General features: G+C 47.7%; 2 protein-coding genes across 6 annotated transcripts in view; one reads left to right on the top strand and one right to left on the bottom strand.

Moving 5' to 3' along the window:
- rbp4 (retinol binding protein 4, plasma) overlaps nucleotides 1-5,141 on the top strand; it is a 40,727-nt gene extending 35,586 nt beyond the window's left edge. For all 5 annotated transcript variants that reach the window (XM_080205544.1, XM_080205545.1, XM_080205543.1 and 2 more), the window contains one exon: nucleotides 4,964-5,141. In XM_080205544.1, coding sequence (XP_080061670.1) covers nucleotides 4,964-4,977 — 14 coding nt within the window. In that variant the 3' untranslated portion in view covers nucleotides 4,978-5,141. The remainder of the gene's footprint in view (nucleotides 1-4,963) is intronic.
- An 828-nt stretch (nucleotides 5,142-5,969) lies between these two features.
- On the bottom strand, nucleotides 5,970-16,598 carry LOC145354189 (free fatty acid receptor 4-like). Its single transcript, XM_080205263.1, has 3 exons — nucleotides 16,059-16,598; nucleotides 7,386-7,514; nucleotides 5,970-6,383 (listed from the first exon to the last, which is right to left on the bottom strand). Exons 1-3 carry the CDS (start codon nucleotides 16,596-16,598, stop codon nucleotides 5,970-5,972), a joined length of 1,083 nt encoding a protein of 360 aa, XP_080061389.1.
- Between the last annotated feature and the right edge of the window lie 310 nt (nucleotides 16,599-16,908).

The following is a 16,908-nucleotide window of genomic DNA, read 5'->3' on the forward strand; positions in this document are numbered from 1 at the left end:
GTAAACCTCAATGACTCTATGATGCTAATTCAACCCTTCGAGCGTTCTCCGTCATTCAATCAGATCATGGCTGATCTCTCCCTGGTCTCAAATCCACCTTCCCATCTGTTCCCCATATCCCTTTTTTTAAATCAGAAATATATCTCTCTCTTTCTTGAAACCATTCAATGATTCAGACTCGGCCGCACTATGGGGCAGCGAGTTCCACAAATTCACCACCCTCTGCGAGAAATAGTTCCTCCTCATCTCAGTTTTAAATCCACCACCTCTCAACCTGTACCTGTGACTTCTTGTTCTAGATTGCCCCATAAGAGGAAAACATTTGGTTTACATTTACTTTATCAACACAGACCTCGATCAGAAATCCCTCTCAGCCTTCTAAACTCCAGTGAATATAAGCCCAAATAGTTTAACCTCGCCACATACGTGAATCCTTTCATCCCCGGAATCAATCTGGCGAAATCCCATTTATTTAACACTGGGTGGGATTTACCGGCAACTGGCTGGTGGTGGGATCGTCTGGCCCCACCATTGTCAACGGGGTTTCTGTTCAATGCACCCCTCACCACTACAAAACCGGAAGATCCCGCCCAGCGTGAACAGCTGGAAAGTTCCAGTCACTGTTTTTCCTTAAATTCTCAGGAACATAACTAGGACATTAAGTGAAGAATTACATATCATCTGAGTGAACACAGTTCCAATCTCTCTCTCTCTCTCTGTAATATACATATATAGTATATCTTTACCTTCTGTTATCAGTTTTTCCTACTCTAAATTCCGAGATCCATATTGTTAGTGGGAATGGCCAGTGGAAACTTGTAATGCTGTAATTGCACCCAGTGGTGGCGCTGTCCCCCAGCCGGGGTTACAGAGAAAACAAAATACTGCAGATGCTGGAAATCTGAAACAAAAGCGCATCCGGCAGCATAAGAACACAAGAAATAGGAGCAGGAGTAGGCCATCTAGCCCTTTGAGCCTGCCCCGCCATTCAGTAAGATCATGGCTGATCTGTCGTGGCTCAGTTCCACATTCCCGCCCTCTCCCCATAACCCGTAATCCCCTCGCTTATCAAAAACCCATCAACCCGCTTCTTAAAAATATTTAGCGAGGCAGCCTCCACCACTTCAACGGGCAGAGAATTCCAGAGATTCACCACCCTTTGAGTGAAGAAGTTCCTCCTCAACTCCATTCTAAACCGCACCCCCCCCTTTATCTTGAGGCTGTGCCCCCTAGTCCTACTGTCCTTTCTGAGCGGGAAGAGTCTCTCCACCTCTATCCTATCCATCCCATTCATCATCTTATACATCTCAATGAGATCTCCACTCATTCTTCTAAACTCTAACAAGTACAAGCCTAGTTTATTCAGCCTCTCCTCATAGCTCAACCCCCTCAACTCCGGCATCAGCCTAGTAAACCTCCTCTGCACTCCCTCCAAGGCCAAAATATCCTTGCGTAAGTGCGGCGACCAAAACTGCACACAGTACTCCAGCTGCGGCCTCACCAATACCCTATACAGCCACAGCAAGATCTCCCTCCTTTTATATTCAATCCCCCTCGCTATGAAGGCCAGCATCCCATTCGCCTTCCTGACCACCTGCTGCACCTGCAGGCTGGGTTTTGCGACTCATGCACAAGGACCCCGAGGTCCCTCTGCACCGTCGCCTACTGCAGTTTTTCGCCACGTAAGTAAGTCCTTCCTACCATTATTCCTACCAAAGTGGACCACCTCGCACTTGCCAACACTACATTCCATTTGCTAGTTCCTGGCCCATTCGCCCAGCCTATCTAGATCCTTCTGCAGACTCTCCACACCTTCCGCGCAATTTGCCGTTCCACCAATCTTGGTGTCATCAGCAAATTTCGACACCATACACTCGGTTCCCTCCTCCAGATCATCTATATAAATGGTAAATATCTGAGGCCCCAGCACCGACCCCTGGGGCACTCCACTAGTCACCATCCGCCAATCCGAATAGCACCCGTTGACCCCCACTCTCTGCCTCCTATTTGACAACCAATCCTCTATCCACGCTAACACCCTACCCCCAACTCCATGCCCCCTTACCTTCTGCAATAACCTCTTGTGAGGTACTTTGTCAAACGCCTTCTGAAAATCAAGAAAGACCACATCCACCGGCTCTCCTCTGTCCACCGCCCTAGATACATCCTCGTAGAACTCCAATAAATTTGTCAGACACAACTTCCCCTTAACGAAACTGTGCTGCGTCTGCTCTATCAAGCAATTCCCCTCAAGATGCCTCGCTATTTCCTCCTTGATGACGGATTCTAACATTTTACCTACCACAGATGTTAAACTAACCGGCCTATAATTCCCTGCCTTTTGCCTGGCACCCTTCTTAAACAACGGCGTAACATTAGCCGTTTTCCAATCTTCCGGCACTTCCCCGGAATCCAGCGACGTCTGGAAAATAACCACCAAGGCATCCACTATCACCTCCGCCATTTCTTTCAGAACCCTCGGATGCATTCCATCCGGTCCTGGGGACTTGTCCACAATCAGCCCCTCCAGTCTGTCGAGCACCGCCTCTCTAGTAACAGTAATGTCATTGAGACCCTCCTGTCCTACCACCTTTCCATCGCTAACACCCGGCAAATTATTCACGTCTTCCTCCGTGAAGACCGAAACAAAAAAGTTATTCAAGACCTCAGCCATTTCCCCATCCCCAACCACTAAGTCCCCCCTCTCATCCTCTAAGGGTCCAACGTTCACCCTAGCCAGCCTCTTCCTTTTTATATATTTATAAAAACTCTTGCTATCCTTTTTTATATTAAGCGCTAGCCCAGCTTCATAGTTTCTCCTACCCTTCTTTATCAACTTCTTTGTCAATCTTTGTTGACATTTAAACCTCTCCCAATCCTCTTCTCGCCCACTACTCTTAGCTACTCTAAACACCTCCGCTTTTAATTTAACACTTTCCTTCACCTCCTTCGTTATCCACGGCTTATTACCTCTCCTCCTACGGTCCTTTTTAACCATCGGAATAAATTTCTGCTGAGCACCAAGATCTCCTTAAAGATCCTCCACTGCTCCTCAGCAGACCTACCTTCCAACGCGCTCCCCCAGTCAACATTCGCCAATTCTTCTCTCATCCTACCGTACTCCCCTCTGTTCAAACAAAGGACGCGTGTCCGGGAACCCACTTTCTCCTTCTACAGAGAGAAACAAAGTTAAAGGTTTCAGGTCAAATTGTTTATACTGCTTTTGACTCCACAGGTGCTGCTGGGTATTTTCAGCATTTTCTGATTTTATTTGTGTTGTGGGAGAAATCTCTCTTCTCCAACTATTGTATTTGGTTCTGTATGTGTCAGAGTGAATGAAAATGGTCACATGGCGCACTGTCAACGCTTCTCTTGATTTCTCTGTTTTCAGTTTACATGCTATTTTTATCCAAATTTTTATTCCATCCAGAAACCAAATGTAGATTGAATCCAATTCACGTTCTCCACAAGAGGGATAAACAAGGTCCAAGCTGACAAAATGAGGCATTGTACCCCATTCTAGACTTGATCTAAGGGCGGGGAGTGATTCTCCCACCCCACTGCACTGCTTTTTTAGCACAGTGGGCTGGGAGACTCTAGTGGGGGTTGTTTTGTGGACTGTGCTGGAGGCCTGGGCCTCCGCGCATCTCCCAGCACCGGATTTCTGGTGTCATCAGCTCCGCGCTCATTTCTGGTGTGGAACTGAATAAATTGTCTAGATGCAATATAATTAGGGGGCCCACGACTGAAATCTCCAGGCCCACTAGCTTCTCCGCGCTCCCCCCAAGAGTGTTTCACTCCAGCAGAGTTTACAGCAGCTCCCCACTTTTGGGGGCTGGTGGTTCAACCCTGCTGGAGTGAGGGAGGGGACAATCGAGGCTCCCAGAGGGTTGGGCAGCAGGTGGGTTTGTGCCCTCCCCTGGGCATTGGCACCTTGGCAGTGCCAGCCCGTGCTCCTTGGAACTGCTCAAGGGGCAAAGTGCCAATGCCCAGGGGGCATCTTGGCACTGCTTGCCAGACATAGGGCAGTGCCATGGGAATGGGGTCTAATGGGGGTGGAGCTTCTGGTTTGAGGGGATGGGCGCTCTGCTGCCTCTCTGCAGTCAGGATGGGGGAGGGTGCGAGGCCAACGATAGGGGCTGGCAATCAGGGTGGGGGAGGGGCAGCCTGCTGGGGTGATGAGGGCTGGGGGCAGGGTGGGGAATCAGCACCACAGGGGGTGGTGGGAGATTGAGGGGGACTGGGAAGGGGGTGGTCGGGGCTGAATCTGGGGGGGGGCAGCAATCAGGCTGTTGGTGGGGGGTTTGTGGGGGAGGGGTATCGCAAGGTCAGCGATGCAGTGGTCAAGGGGCTGGCCAGTGATCAAGCTGCCCAGCAATCAGGAGGCTGGCAGACAGGGGCCACTGCGCGTATGCCAATCTCAGCGCTGACCGATTGGTGCACGTGCAGTGACCCGCTCAGCGCTCTGCTGCTGGACTCTCCAGCGAGGATAGGCCCTCCCAGCTTTTTAACGCGATTCACACTCGGGCACTCAGCAGTGCACACAGTGTGGGAGATCCTTTTACAAACTCCTGCTTAAAACAAAAGCGTCATTTACTCCAGTTTTTACACAAATTTGACATTTAGAATTTTGTTTGGGAGATTTCCACCCCTGATATTTGATCTTAGCCAAAAGGCTGAGACGGCTTTGAAAAATTACATCAGGTAAAGCCTTGGTTTGACCTCATTGGCTGCCCCAACTCTTTATTCTACCCTAGTCTGGGCAAACCATGATCACAGGCGACAGCACACCCCCAGTGCAATGGGCTAGCCTCGTCCCCTGCCTGTCCACAGTTTCACCCCTGCACTTTCTTTACTTTCGATGCCTATCTGTTTAATTTTTTTGGAAGAATGTTAACTGGGGCAATCCATGTTTATGGTAGCTGGCTTTGCGTTATAGTGACTACCTTTGCTTCATTTGCAGGTGCGTGTCCTTAGATCCGCTGGATTATTGTGACTTTGGCAGAGGCTGTGGCTGTGAACGTCAGCCTACAGCACTGCACCGGGACCAGCTTTCAACACCTTGTGAATATATTTTTCTAAAACTCGGCATTTTAAATACAAGTGCATTTCCAGTCATGTATTTCTCGTCCAATAAAGTTATGACAAACATTTGTGTATATACGTTGCTGCAGCTTTATTCATTGATTTTGTGGGTTCCGGCCAACGATAGAAAGGAGAAAAAAGTGCAAAAGAACTCTATCATTTCCTTTAACGTTATCACGTAACGCGACTGTCAGGATGGCAGAAGGTGAACCACTGTCCTTTTTCATCCTAGCTTCTTTAGGGAATTCTTTAGGAAGTTCCTTAGGGAATTGTCAGATCTGCCATTAATTAATGTTTATCAATCCTGAAGCAAAGGCATCACAAAGAATAACCTCCTTCTTTAGGTGTTATACAGATTTAACAAGAGTTCAACAAAAACATAAAACAGCAATTTGTGCCTTTGAGGTCCACAGGCAGGATTTTACTGCCTCGCTCATCCAGAAACTGTAAAATCCTGCCCAAGGTTAACGGGCCTTTCTATGTTCCGCCTCTCGTCCACTCCAATTCCCATGGCGGGCGGGGTGGTAAAATTCTGGCCCACGTCTGTCATAATCCACATGGTTCATTGAATCACGACAGTACAGAAGGAGGTCATTTGGCCCATCGAGCCTGCACTGACAACAATCCCACTCAGGTCCTATCCCTGAAACCCAGCATATTTACCTTGTCTAAACCCCCTGTTACAAAGAGGCAATTTGTCATGGCCAATCGACCTAACCCTCACATCTTTGGAGCATGGGAGGAAATCGGAGCATCCGGAGGAAACCCACACAGACACGGGGAGAAGGTGCAAACTCCCACCTGAATACATAATCAGAGTCTCTTGATCCAAGCAGGCAATTTGATCTATAAAGATTCTTTCATATAGTTTTCTCATTGAAAATTTATCCACAAATAACACAAGGTGCGGGCTGTGACTTTTGAACTTTGACTTTTGTACGTGCACGTTGTGTAGCCGGCGTGCCTCTGCTTTTCAAATGGAAGAAACAGCGCACGCGTCGCCATTCCCCCCTAAGCTGACTGGCACCGTACAGAATAGGATTCAAAGCTGAGTTGGTAAGTGTAAATGTACAGACCCAGAAAAACAAGTTGGAGGTGAGGAACAAGTCCTTTTGAAAGTTCTGTGCTACAATCAGGAAGATGATTAGAGAAATAGGTGTCCACATGATGAAGAAAGACGTCATAAGTACCAGGAGAGTCCGGAAGAGCCAATAATCCTGCTTGGAAACTCGAATTTGTTGCGGGTGAGGTGAGCCTGGCCGGCTGGCTTGCAATCTTTTCCTGGCTGCTTTGGTGATCTGTGTGTCAAAGAGATTAATCATTACACTGTCAAAGTGTGGAAGTGAAAGCTTAAACCTAATGTACAGTTACAAACACCATCAATGTCTCCACATTCAACTGGTGTTACTGTCCCCAACAGTACTGTCGTTACACTAATATCACGTCAGCTGAACAGTGCCACCTGATTCAACAAGTTACATACAGTTTCCTCTGAAGCACGGTGAGTATGCTCAGGATCAGGGGAAACTAAAGTGTCGAATATCTGACCCCACTTCCAAGAGGGTGCAGGAAGAAAATGGGATTGGATTTTTAACCAGGTCACACTTGCGCTCCAGTAAGAATTTGTTATCACAGAAACACCACAGTGCCAAAAGAGGCCATTCAGCCCATCTGGAATAAAAGTCTACCAACAACCATGAAATTCAAAGTTTATTTATCAGTCCCACAAGTAGGCTTACATTAACACTGCAATTAAGTTACTGTGAAATCCCCTAGCCTCCACACTCCAGTGCCTGTTGTGGTACACTGAGGGAGAATTTAGCATGGCTAATGTCCTTAACCAGTACAACTTTTGGACTGTGGGAGGAAACTGGAGCACCTGGAGAAAATCTGCACAGACACAGGGAGAACGTGTAAACTCTACACAGACAGTGACCCAAGCCAGGAATCGAACCCGGGTCCCTGGTGCTGTGAAACAGCAGTGCTAACTACTGTGTCACTAAAACCATTGTAGGAAAATCTGGTTCACTAATCTCCTTAAGGGAAGGAAATCTGCCATCCTTACCTTGTTCAGCCTACATGTGACTCCAGAGCCACAGCAATGTGGTGACTCTCACCCACCCTCTGAAATGGCTGAGTGAGACACTCAGTTCAAGGTGACTAGGGCTGGACAGTGATACCAAGAATGAATTTTTAAAAAAAGAGTACACAACAGAATTCTAAAAGATCATATATTCCTGCTTCCTGACTTTTATGCTCATAAAGAAATTGACCAGATCGCTTGAATAAATAACAGACACCTTCAATATCTTTGTGTAACTGGTGACAATGATTAATCCTGGAATGGTGAAGTTGAACAGGCCATAGGACACATCCCAGATGATCCCTTGTACAATACCTGGCCACACCAGTGTGCAGATCTGATATTCCTGTAAAAACGTCAAAAACAACATGTTAATTACAAAGTAAATTTATTTCACTAACTGATGAACCTAAAAATATTAGTATCAAAACTACTAGACTCCCAACTAGAAAGGGGTCTACCCGACTAGAGAGTGGTCTATATTGGATTTAGTTCTGCGAAATGAGCCTGGTCAGGTGATCCAGGTTGCAGTAGGGGAACAAGTGGCAAACAGTGACCACAATTCAGTCTACTTCAGGATACTAATGGAAAAGAATGAGTACTGTCCGAAGGGGAGCGTGCTAAATTGGGGGAAGGCTAGATACAGCCGGATTAGGCAGGAACTTATAGATACTGATTGGGAGAGGTTGTTTGAGGGTAAGTCCATGTTCGGCATGTGGGAGTCTTTTAAGGGACAGCTGAAATGGGTACAAGAAAGACACGTGCCGGTTAACAGGAGGGATGGGAAAGGTAGGATCAGGGAGCCGTAGATAACTAGGGAGATTGAGGACTTGGTCAGGAGGAAAAGAGAGGCGTATGTTAGGTCTAAGCAACTGGGAACAGAGCGCGCATTGGAGGAATACAGAGAGCGTAGGAGAGAGCTTAAACGGGGAGCTTAGGGTGAAAAGGGGGCATGAAATGGTCTTGGCAGACAGGATTAAGGAAAATCCAAAAGCATTTTACTCCTATGTTAGGAATAAAAGGGTGGTTAGAGGAAAAATCGGTCCTCTTAGGGACAGAGGAGGGGAACTATGCCTAGAATCCGAGGGAATGGGGGAGATCCTGAATGAATACTTTGCGTCAGTATTCACAAAGGACAGTGACCCGTTGTCAGGTATTGTCTTAGAGGGAGTTGTAGACTCGTTAGAGGAAATATCTATTACAAGGGAGGAAGTGTTAGGATTTTTAGGTAGTATCAAAACTGATAAATCTCCGGGGCCTGACGGCATTTATCCTAGGCTGCTTAGGGAGATGAGGGATGAAATTGCTGGGCCTCTGACGTAAATCTTTGTCTCTTCTTTGGACACAGGTGAGGTGTGAGAAGACTGCAGGATAACAAATATGGTACTGTTGTTTAAAAAGGGTAGTAGGGATAACCCGGGTAATTGTAGGCTGGTGAGTTTGACATCACTGGTAGGGAAGTTGTTGGAAAGGATTCTTGGGGATAGGATGTATAAGCATTTAGAGTGTGCCAATTTGATTCGTGACAGACAGCATGGCTTTATAAAGGGGAGGTCGTGCCTTACGAATCTGGTAGAATTTTTTGAGGAGGTGACAAAAATGGTTGACGAAGGACAAGCCGTGGATGCCGTCTATATGGATTTCAGTAAGGTGTTTGACAAAGTCCCTCATGGTAGGTTGGTGGAAAAGGTTAAGGCTCATGGGATACAAGGACAGGTGTCTAGATGGATTGAGAACTGGCTTGGTAACAGGAGACAGAGTAGTAGTGGAAGGGTCTTTTTCTAGCTGGAGGTCTGTAACTAGTGGTGTGCCTCAGGGCTCAGTACTGGGACCTTTTGCTATTTGTAATATACATAAATGACTTGGAAGAGGGAGTAGGTGGTGTGATCAGCAAGTTTGCAGATAACACGAAGATGGCTGGACTTGCTGATAGTGAGGAGCAGTGTCAGGCAATACAGCAGGATATAGAAAGGCTGGTATACTGGGCAGAGAAATGGCAGATGGAATTTAATCCAGATAAATGTGAGGTGCTGCATTTCGGAAGAATGAATGTAGGAGGGAGTTACACGATAAATGGTTGGCCTATTAAGAGTATAGAAACGCAGTAGTACCTGAGGGTGCAAGTACACAAGTCCTTGAAGGTGGCAGTACAGGTGGAGAAGATGACAAAGAAGGCCTATGGTATGCTTGCCTTTATAAGGAGGGGTATAGAATATAAAAGTTGGAGTCTAATGTTGCAGTTGTACAGAACGTTGGATCGCCCACATTTGGAGGATTGCGTCCAGTTCTGGTCGCCTTACTACCGGAAGGACATGGAGACCCTGGAGAGAGTGCAGAGGAGGTTTACCAGGATGTTGCCTGGTATGGAAGGCCTGAGCTACGGGGAAAGATTGGGCAAACTGGGACTGTTCTCCCTAGAAAGGCGGAGGATGAGGGGAGATCTAATAGAGATGTATAAGATTATGAAGGGTATAGATAGTGAACAGTGGTAAGCTTTTTCCCAGGTTGGATACAATAATTACGAGGGGCCACAGGCTTAGGATGAGAGGGGCGAGGTATAACTGGGATATTAGAGGGAGGTTTTTCACATAGAGGGTGGTGAGGGCCTGGAATGCACTGCCAAGTAGGGTGGTGGAGGCAGGCACGCTGGGGTTGTTTAAGGCTTACTCAGACAGGCACATGAGCGGACTAGAGATGGAGGGATACAGGAGACTTTTCTAAATAAAGATCAAGAACTTTGGGATGTCCCTGGGAATCAATTGATTCCTATGGACCTTCCAAAATACTTCATGGCTCACTTGCTTTATTTCTGCGCTTTTGGAGATTCCGTAAATGTCTAAGTTTTGCATGTTTATTGATGTCTTTTCTTTTACTTCACAGGCGATTCAGTCCGCCTTGTTGCCCAACAAGGGGCATACATGCGGTGGGTCGTGTGAGGGCTGCTCTTGGACGTTGCTTCGAGAGTTGCCTAGTGCTTCACGTCGTTAGGAGAACATCACAGTAGTGCAGAGGGAGGACAAGATGGAAGAGATAGGGATGGAGTCACTGTGGGTGGAGTTGAGAAATAAAAAGGGAGAGATTACGTTGCTAGGGGTATACTATAGGCCACCCAACAGCCCGAGGTCAGTGGAGGAAGGCATTTGCAGGGGCATTTTGGATAGGTGCAGGAAGAATAGGGTGGTTGTAGTGGGTGACTTTAATCCACCTGGAGTGAATTGGAGGGGGCCTAGAGCTGGGGGTACGGAGGGAGAGGAGTTTGTGAAATGTGTTTTGGAAGGGTCTCTAGAGCAGTATGTAACTAGCCCGACTAGGGGAGGGGCTATACTGGATTTAGTGTTGGGTAATGAGCCAGGGCAGGTGGTTGAGGTAGAGGTAGGCGAACATGTGGCTAACAGTGACCACAAGTCCGTCTACTTTAGGATAAAAATGGAAAGGGACGAGTGCCGGCCGAATGGGAGTGTGCTGAACTGGGGAAAGGCGAGCTATGGCAGGATTAGGAGGGAGCTGCAGGACACTGATTGGGAGGGACTGTTAGCTGGAAAGTCCACGGTTGGCAAGTGGGAGGCTTTTAAGGGCAAAATGAAATGGTTGCAGGGGAGGTATGTTCCGGTTAAGCGGAAGCATGGGAAAGGTAGGATTAGAGAGCCGTGGATTACAGGGGGTATTGAAGACTTGGTCAGGAAGAAGAGGGAGGCGTATGTTAGGTCGAAACGACTGGGTACGGAGAGTGCGCTGGAGGAATATAGAGAGAGTAGGAGGGAGCTAAAAAAGGGGAATTAGAAGGGCGAAGAGAGGGCATGAAATGGCTTTGGCTGGTAGGATTAAGGTAAATCCAAAGGCATTTTATTCCTATATTAGGAGCAAGAGAGTAGTTAGAGGGAAAATTGGTCCTCTTAGGGACAAAAGCGGAGAGTTATGTATTGAGTCGGAGGGAAAGTGGAAAGTGGAACTGAGCCACGACAGATCAGCCATGATCTTATTGAATGGCGGGGCAGGCTCGAAGGGCTGGATGGCCTACTCCTGCTCCTATTTCTTATGTTCTTATGTTCTTATGAATGGGGGAGCTCCTGAATGAATACTTTGCGGCGGTATTCATGAAGGAGAGGGGTTCGGAATCGTGCGGTCTCTTGGAGGGAGCTGAGGATCAGTTGCAGGAAATATCTATTACGAGGGAGGAAGTGCTAGGGCTTTTATTTAGCATAAGGACGGATAAAGCTCCGGGGTCTGATGGTATTTATCCCAGGCTGCTTAGGGAGACGAAAGATGAAATTGCTGGGCCTCTGGCGCAAATCTTTGTCTCTTTGGACACAGGTGAGGCCCCAGAGGACTGGAGGGTAGCAAATGTGGTACCACTGTTCAAAAAAGGTAGTAGGGATAACCCTGGGAATTATAGACTGGTGAGTTTGACATCGGTGGTAGGGAAATTAATGGAAAAAATACTTAGGGATAGGATGTATGAGCACTTGGAGCGTTGCGATCTGATTAGGGATACGCAACATGGCTTTGTTAGAGGGAGGTCTTGCCTTACGAATCTGGTGGAATTCTTTGAGGAGGTGACAAAAACGGTTGACGATGGGAGAGCCATTGATGTCATCTATATGGATTTCAGTAAGGCGTTTGACAAAGTCCCTCATGGTAGGCTGGTAGAAAAGGTTAAGGCGCATGGGATACGAGGTCAGGTAGCTAGGTGGATTGAGAACTGGCTGGGTAATAGGAGACAGAGGGTAGTTGTGGAGGGGACCTTGTTGGGCTGGAGGCCAGTGACCAGTGGTGTGCCGCAGGGCTCAGTACTGGGACCTCTCCTCTTTGTAGTATACATAAATGACTCGGAAGAGAGCGTAGGTGGTGTGATCAGCAAGTTTGCAGATGACACCAAGATGGCAGGGTTGGCGGGTACGGAACTGGATTGTCAGGTGATACAACAGGATATAGATAGGTTGGTGCATTGGGCAGATAGGTGGCAGATGGAATTTAATCCTGACAAATGCGAGGTGATGCATTTTGGAAGGAATAATGCAGAGAGGAGCTATGTGATAAAAGGTAGACTGATTAGGAGTATAGACATACAGAGGGACCTGGGAGTGCAGGTTCACAAATCCATGAAGGTTGCGACACAAGTGGAGAAGGTTGTTAGGAAGGCTTATGGAATGCTAGCCTTTATAGGAAGGGGCATAGAGTATAAAAGCTGCCGTCTAATGCTTCAGTTGTATAGAACGTTGGTTAGACCGCATTTGGAGTACTGCGTCCAGTTCTGGTCACCTTACTACCGGAAGGACGTGGAGACTCTGGAGAGGGTTCAGAGGAGGTTTACCAGGATGTTGCCTGGCATAGAGGGGCTGGGGTACGAGGAAAGGTTGGAGAAACTGGGACTATTCTCCTTGGAAAGACGGAGGTTGAGGGGGGACATGATAGAGGTATATAAGATACTGAAAGGGCCTCAGCTATTTACCATTTATATAGATGATCTGGAGGAGGGAACCGAGTGCAGGGTGTCGAAATTTGCTGATGACACCAAGATTGGGGGAAAGGCAAATTGTGCGGAGGGTGTGGAGAGTCTGCAGAAGGATCTAGATAGGCTGGGCGAATGGGCCAGGAAATGGCAAATGGAATTTAATGTTGGCAAGTGTGAGGTGGTCCACTTTGGTAGGAAGAATGGTAGGAAGGACTATTACTTACGTGGCAAAAAACTGCAGCAGGCGATGGTGCAGAGGGACCTCGGGGTCCTTGTGCATGAGTCGCAAAAACCCAGCTTGCAGGTGCAGCAGGTGGTCAGGAAGGCGAATGGGATGCTGGCCTTCATAGCGAGGGGGATTGAATATAAAAGTAGGGAGGTCTTGCTGCAGCTGTATAGGGCATTGGTGAGGCCGCAGCTGGAGTACTGTGTGCAGTTTTGGGCGCCGCACCTGCGCAAGGATATTTTGGCCCTGGAGGGAGTGCAGAGGAGGTTTACTAGGCTGATACCGGAGTTGAGGGGGTTGAGCTATGAGGAGAGGCTGAATAAACTAGGCTTGTACTCGCTAGAGTTTAGAAGAATGAGGGGAGATCTCATTGAGACGTATAAGATGATGAATGGGATGGATAGGATAGAGGTGGAGAGACTCTTCCCGCTCAAAAAAGACAGTAGGACTAGGGGGCACAGCCTCAAGATAAAGGGGAGGCGGTTTAGAACGGAGTTGAGGAGGAACTTCTTCACTCAAAGGGTGGTGAATCTCTGGAATTCTCTGCCCGTTGAAGTGGTGGAGGCTGCCTCGCTAAATATTTTTAAGACGCGGGTTGATGGGTTTTTGATAAGAGAGGGGATTAAGGGTTATGGGGAGAGGGCGGGAAAGTGGAACTGAGCCACAACAGATCAGCCATGATCTTATTGAATGGCGGGGCAGGCTCGAAGGGCTAGATGGCCTACTCCTGCTCCTATTTCTTATGTTCTTATGTTCTTATGAATAGATAGAGTCAATAGTGAGAGACTGCTCCCTAGACTGGGTACAAATACGAGAGGTCATGATTTAAGGGTGAGGGGGGAGAGGTATAATTTGGATGTGAGAGGAAGGTTCTTTACGCAGAGAGTTGTGGAGTTATGGAACGCGCTACCGAGTAGGGTGGTGGAGGCAGGAACGTTGGACTCGTTTAAGGTGCAGTTAGATAGGCACATGAGTGAAACGAGGATGGAGGGTTATGGTAGGGGTTATTAAATAAGGTCAGAACCTCGGGAGACACCGGAAAGGCAGGCTTGTGATTAACGTTTTTGTCTTTTTATTCTGCAGGTGGAGGTCCACCTCATTGTCAAACGAGGGGCATGCACCCGGTGGGTCATGCGTGGGCTGCTCTTGGAGGTTCCAGGAGTGGCCTATTACTTCGTGTCGGTGTGTGTGCTTGATCCTGGACCGGTAGACGGGCGCCGCGACAGCTCAGTGACTATCACTGTTCGCTGTGCAGACACATGGATTTGGGGCCGGTGTCTGTGGGGAGTTTGCGCATTCTCCCCGTGTCTGCGTGGGTTTCCTCCGGGCGCTCTGGTTTCCTCCCACACCCCAAAGATGTGCTCTTAGGCTGATTGGTTTACCAAATTGACACTATTCTCCCCTGAATCTGGCTAAGTTAGGGGTTCCATTCGTAGACACGCAAGGTAGAATAGGTGTAGGGTGATGCGGCGGCGTGGGCTCGTTGGGCCGAAGGGCCTGTTTCCCATGCTGGGTTGTTCTTTGTTGTTAGTGTACGCTTAAACTGGACCATCTGACAGGCAACATGACAGCTCAGTGACTATCACTGTTTGCTGTGCAGATACATGGATCTGGGTCGGTGTCTGTGGGAGTTTGCACGTTCTCCCCGTGATTGCGGGGTTTTCTCCAGGTGCTCCGGTTTCCTCCCACATCCCAAAAACGTGCTCTTAGGCTGATTGGTGTAACAAATTGTCCCTAAGTTAGTCTTCCCTCAATCTTGCCCAATAAGTGTAGACAAAGTTCATGGGTAGAGGAGGGCACTCAATGTTAAAATGGCAGCGCGGGCTCGTTGGGTTGAATGGCCTGTTTCCTGTGCTGTGTTGTTCTTTGTCCTTTGTTCTTTGTACTACTGATGTTGTACATCTTTATGCACCTCAGCTTGTGTAAGATAATAATGTAACTTAGTGCAGGGAAATAAAGATATATACAATACTAGTTGATCACTCAGAGTGTTACTGATGGATAATCCCAAGACCCACAGTTTCAGATACTCATTACAGAATAAATTTGCCATTGGTCTGCTCTCATTGTAATGCAGTCAATTGACTGTAGCAATCACCCATAAATAAATATGAAACGTGACCAATTGGGCTGGCACAGTGGCATAATGGTTAGTACTGCTGCCTCCCAGTACCAGGGACCCGGGTTCAGTTCCAGCCTCAGATCACTGTCTGTGTGGAGTTTGCACATTCTCCCCGTGGTCTGTGTGGGTTTCCTTTGGGTGCTCTGATTTCCTCCCACAGTTCATAGGTCAAAGAACAAAAACAGCCCGGGAAACAAGCCCTTCGGCCCAACGAGCCCACGCCGCCATTTTAACATTACCAGTCCCCCCCTCCACCCATGACCCTTATCTATTGTTTATGGCCATCCACATTGAGGGAAACTAATTTAGGGACAATTTATTACCTCCAATCAGCCTAACAGCACATCTTTGGGGTGTGGGAGGAAACCGGAGCACCCGGAGAAAACCCACACAAGCACGGGGAGAATGCGCAAACTCCCACAGACACCAGCCCAAATCCATGTGTCTGCACAGCAATCAGCGATAGTCACTGAGCTGTCGTGTTGCTCAGTATCTGGTCCAGTTTAAGCACACACTAACGACATGAAGCACTCGGCCAATCTCGAACATTCAAGAGTAGCCCCAGTACGACCCATTGCGTGTATGCCCCTCGTTGGACAGCAAGGCGGACCAACTTAAAACCTGTGATGTGCAGATTAAGTTGATTGGTCATGCTAAATTGCCCCTCAGTGTCAGGGCATTGGCAGGGTGAATACACAGGGCTACAGGGATCGGGCCTGGATGGGATTGTTATCATTGCAGACTCGATGGACCGAATGGCTTCTATCTGCTCTGTAGGGATTCTACGATAAGTTAATAAATTAGTTCTGTTCCAACTGTCAGTATTTTCCTGTCAATGCAAGTAGATGTTTGGGATTGTGGCATTTAATGATTTAGACAGTGCTTTTAAATGTAATCAAAATTTGAAATTTACTTCAGGAAAGGAAAGTTTCAAAGTGAGCAGCGAATGGACAGGTCAGGATTGATCCACTTGACACCTTCATGCTTATCTAAAGGTTTATGAAAACTAGGTAAGGGAAAAACATGCAGCTTAAATTCACCGGTTAAATGTTGTTTGGTGTTGGGGATGGATTCATTAAATCGGTCTTACCTGCTCCTCAACGTGGATGGTCATCACCTGAAAATGGATGCACAGGGGCAGAGACGTCAGGGCAGAGAATAACCAAATGGTCAGCACGACCACTGCCACTGGCTTGCAATGCAGCGCAGCTTTCAACCGCAGTTGGAGAATGGAGATAGAGCGCTCGATGCTAATGGCAGCTAAAGTGATAATGGTCACGCCGCCACTGGTGGCCATCACGTAGAAAAGAGCGTGACATCCAACGGCCCCCAGGCTCCACGATTGAGTCCAGCGAACGGTGATGATGAATGGAATGACCCCCACGAACACAATGTCAGCCAGGAAGAGATTCAGCACAAAACATTGAAAATTCACCAGTTTCTTGCCCTTTACAACCAGCCCGATCACGCAGCCATTGGTCAGCAAGGAGGTCAGGAAAACCAACACGAGGACCACTGTCTCGACAGTGACGGTGAGGATCTGGTCGGAGGGCCTGAATTCAGAAAAATACGGGAAGAAGGACCTGTTTGTCTCATAGTCTCTGGTTGCACGAAACAAACTAAATCCCATCTTTGGCCTGCTCCGCAACGATGTGGGACTGGTGAACAATGCGGGACTGGTGAACAATGCCGGGAGTGAAAGCAGCCTCGAGACTGACAAAGTTCTTCAAGTGGGTCCAGTTCAGAAAAGCTGCTCCTTCGAGTGAAATCCAGGCATTTCCATTTGAGAATCCACCAACACGTATCAAAGGCTGACTGTCGCTCATAAAATATTATCAGCACAATCCCCGATTTTTAATGGATAATGTGTAATATGCCACTTCCTCGGATACTGCCTTCATGTTAATAGTCAATGAGGAAGTAAGAGTTGAATTAAATTA

This window comes from Carcharhinus amblyrhynchos, chromosome 17 (genome assembly GCF_965287045.1).
Source record: "Carcharhinus amblyrhynchos chromosome 17, sCarAmb.v2.hapA, whole genome shotgun sequence".
Classification (NCBI taxonomy): Eukaryota; Metazoa; Chordata; class Chondrichthyes; order Carcharhiniformes; family Carcharhinidae; genus Carcharhinus; species Carcharhinus amblyrhynchos.

Bases quoted from the DNA above. Each gene is read 5' to 3' on its own strand.
- LOC145354189 (XM_080205263.1), bottom strand. From the start codon at position 16,598: ATGGGATTTAGTTTGTTTCGTGCAACCAGAGACTATGAGACAAACAGG. The intron at 7,515-16,058 runs GTAAGACCGATT...ACGTTTTTACAG, and splicing joins CCATCCACGTTGAGGAGCAG to GAATATCAGATCTGCACACT. The intron at 6,384-7,385 runs GTGTCTGTTATT...TTTGACACACAG, and splicing joins GTTACACAAAGATATTGAAG to ATCACCAAAGCAGCCAGGAA.